This window comes from Eutrema salsugineum, unplaced genomic scaffold (assembly GCF_000478725.1).
Source record: "Eutrema salsugineum unplaced genomic scaffold, Eutsalg1_0 scaffold_7, whole genome shotgun sequence".
In the NCBI taxonomy this organism is placed as follows: Eukaryota; Viridiplantae; Streptophyta; class Magnoliopsida; order Brassicales; family Brassicaceae; genus Eutrema; species Eutrema salsugineum.
Genome location: NW_006256486.1, coordinates 6577454 through 6579424, shown reverse-complemented (window position 1 = coordinate 6579424; position 1971 = coordinate 6577454). Strand labels below are relative to the sequence as shown.

At 35.2% G+C, this 1971-nt stretch overlaps 1 protein-coding gene across 1 annotated transcript in view; it reads left to right on the top strand.

Moving 5' to 3' along the window:
- Positions 1-292: 292 nt before the first annotated feature.
- Positions 293-1971, top strand: part of LOC18010468 (ATP-dependent DNA helicase 2 subunit KU80) — a 3620-nt gene continuing 1941 nt past the window's right edge. Inside the window, exons 1-5 of the mRNA XM_024150728.1 lie at positions 293-407; positions 870-962; positions 1106-1157; positions 1320-1451; positions 1529-1932. Of these exons, the coding sequence (XP_024006496.1) occupies positions 393-407; positions 870-962; positions 1106-1157; positions 1320-1451; positions 1529-1932 (696 nt within the window). The 5' untranslated portion in view covers positions 293-392. The remainder of the gene's footprint in view (positions 408-869; positions 963-1105; positions 1158-1319; positions 1452-1528; positions 1933-1971) is intronic.

The window sequence follows — 1971 nt, the reverse complement described above, 5'->3', positions numbered from 1 at the left end:
TTCACGTTTTTTAATTAAATATACTTTATAATATCATTTGAAAATAAAAATAATAAAAACTATCATATTTTTGAATTTAGAAATTAAATAATAAATATACTCTATTAAATGAGAAATAAAGACTTTCTATATTTTTAGCAATAGAGTTGAAAAACAATTATATCTTTTTTGAAAAAAAAACCATATTGAAATTAGGTTTTATGGGCCTTTTTGTTGGATATTTTAGCCCAATGTCCTATCTCGTTAACTCAGTGTCTTTCACAGCCTATTTTCAAAAAAAAAAAGGGAAATCCTTCGTCGTCATCACTTTTTCTTCTTCTTCTTCTTCTTCTTCTTCTTCTTCTTCTTCTTCTTCTTCTTCTTCACCTCCATTTTCCAGCAATAGGTTTTCAATGGCGCGTAATCGGGTAAAATTTTATCGATTCTTACTTTGTTAGTTTTCTTATCTTCGTGATCTTATCAAGTTTCTTCAGAATTAATTCATGAAATCGATGTTTCCTTCTTTTTTTTTTCGCTTAGTTTCGTCCATGTTCTTCTCCATTCATGCATACTTTCGTGCATGTTCGTCTCCATTCATGCATACTACTTTTCTTCTCAGAGCTTCTTTTTAATATATGGTTATGCTGTTAAATTCGATTTTGACTTCGTTTTTTGTGCATCACCCCTAGTCAATCAACATCGGGGTGTTTAAATATTTGCTAGTGTTCTCGTTTACTGTTGATATCTCGTTTATATTCATCTCCGAAGTGTCCTTTGAGTGATTAGGGTTTGAAAATTTCATAAGACCAGAGCAAATTTTTCATTTCATTTTAGAACTTAGCCCTGTGCTTGATTTTCGGGATACTGAGTGTGTGTGTTCTTCGAAGCAGGAGGGGTTAGTTTTGTTGCTCGATGTAGGCCCAGCGATGCATAGTATACTCCCTGATGTTGAAAAGACATGTTCATTGCTACTGCAAAAGAAGGTAAATGATCTTTCTCATATTCTTCTGAAACCTATTGCTCACATCTTTCTTTTTTTTTTTTTTATGTAATGGAAAGGTGAAGTTTTGAGCTTTTTCTTTTGGGAATTTTCATTATTAGCTTTGGTTTTTGTCTGTTGTTGCAGTTGATTTACAACAAGTATGATGAAGTTGGAATTGTTGTCTTTGGAACTGAAGGTCTCTGTCCCTTCTTATTAATTTAATCTGTTTTTGATCCAAAAGTATGATTGATACTCTTGCCTGAGGCGTGTAATTTGATGCCTTTGATAATGCCTTAGATGTTACGTTTGATTAGTAAATTAGTAATCTATCCTCTGTTTACTCATGTGACCTCTGCAGAAACCGAGAACGAGCTTGCTAGGGACATAGGTGGATATGAGCATGTTGCGGTTTTAAGGAATATTAGAGTTGTTGATGAAGTCGTGGTTGAGAATGTAAAGCGCCTCCCTAGAGGAACCGTAGCTGGCGACTGTATCCTGCTAGCTAATTTTGCTGCTTTGACCATTTTCTTCTGTTTATTTTTGCCTTGGTTCTTTGACTGGTCTCAGTTCTTGATGCTATAATTGTTGGGATGGATATGCTCATAAAGATGTATGGTGCTGCGCAAAAAGGGAAAAAACGGTTGTGTCTTATCACGAATGCAGCATGTCCTACTAAAGATCCATTTGAAGGGACGAAAGATGAGCAAGTCAGCACTATCGCTGTGAAAATGGCTGCAGAGGGTATAAAGATGGAAAGTATTGTTATGAGGGACAATGTAAACGGTGATGTTCATGAGAAAGTAATAGAGGAGAATGATCGTTTGTTGAATTTATTCTCCAGCGACGCGATTGCGAAAACAGTGTATGTTGAGAGTCCACTCTCACTGCTAGGTTCTTTAAAGACAAGGAGAGTTGCTCCAGTTACTTTGTTTAGGGGTGACCTTGAGATTAACCCAACAATGAAGATTAAGGTAACATTTGTGTAGTTGTATCTTTTGCTTGTGTGCAAT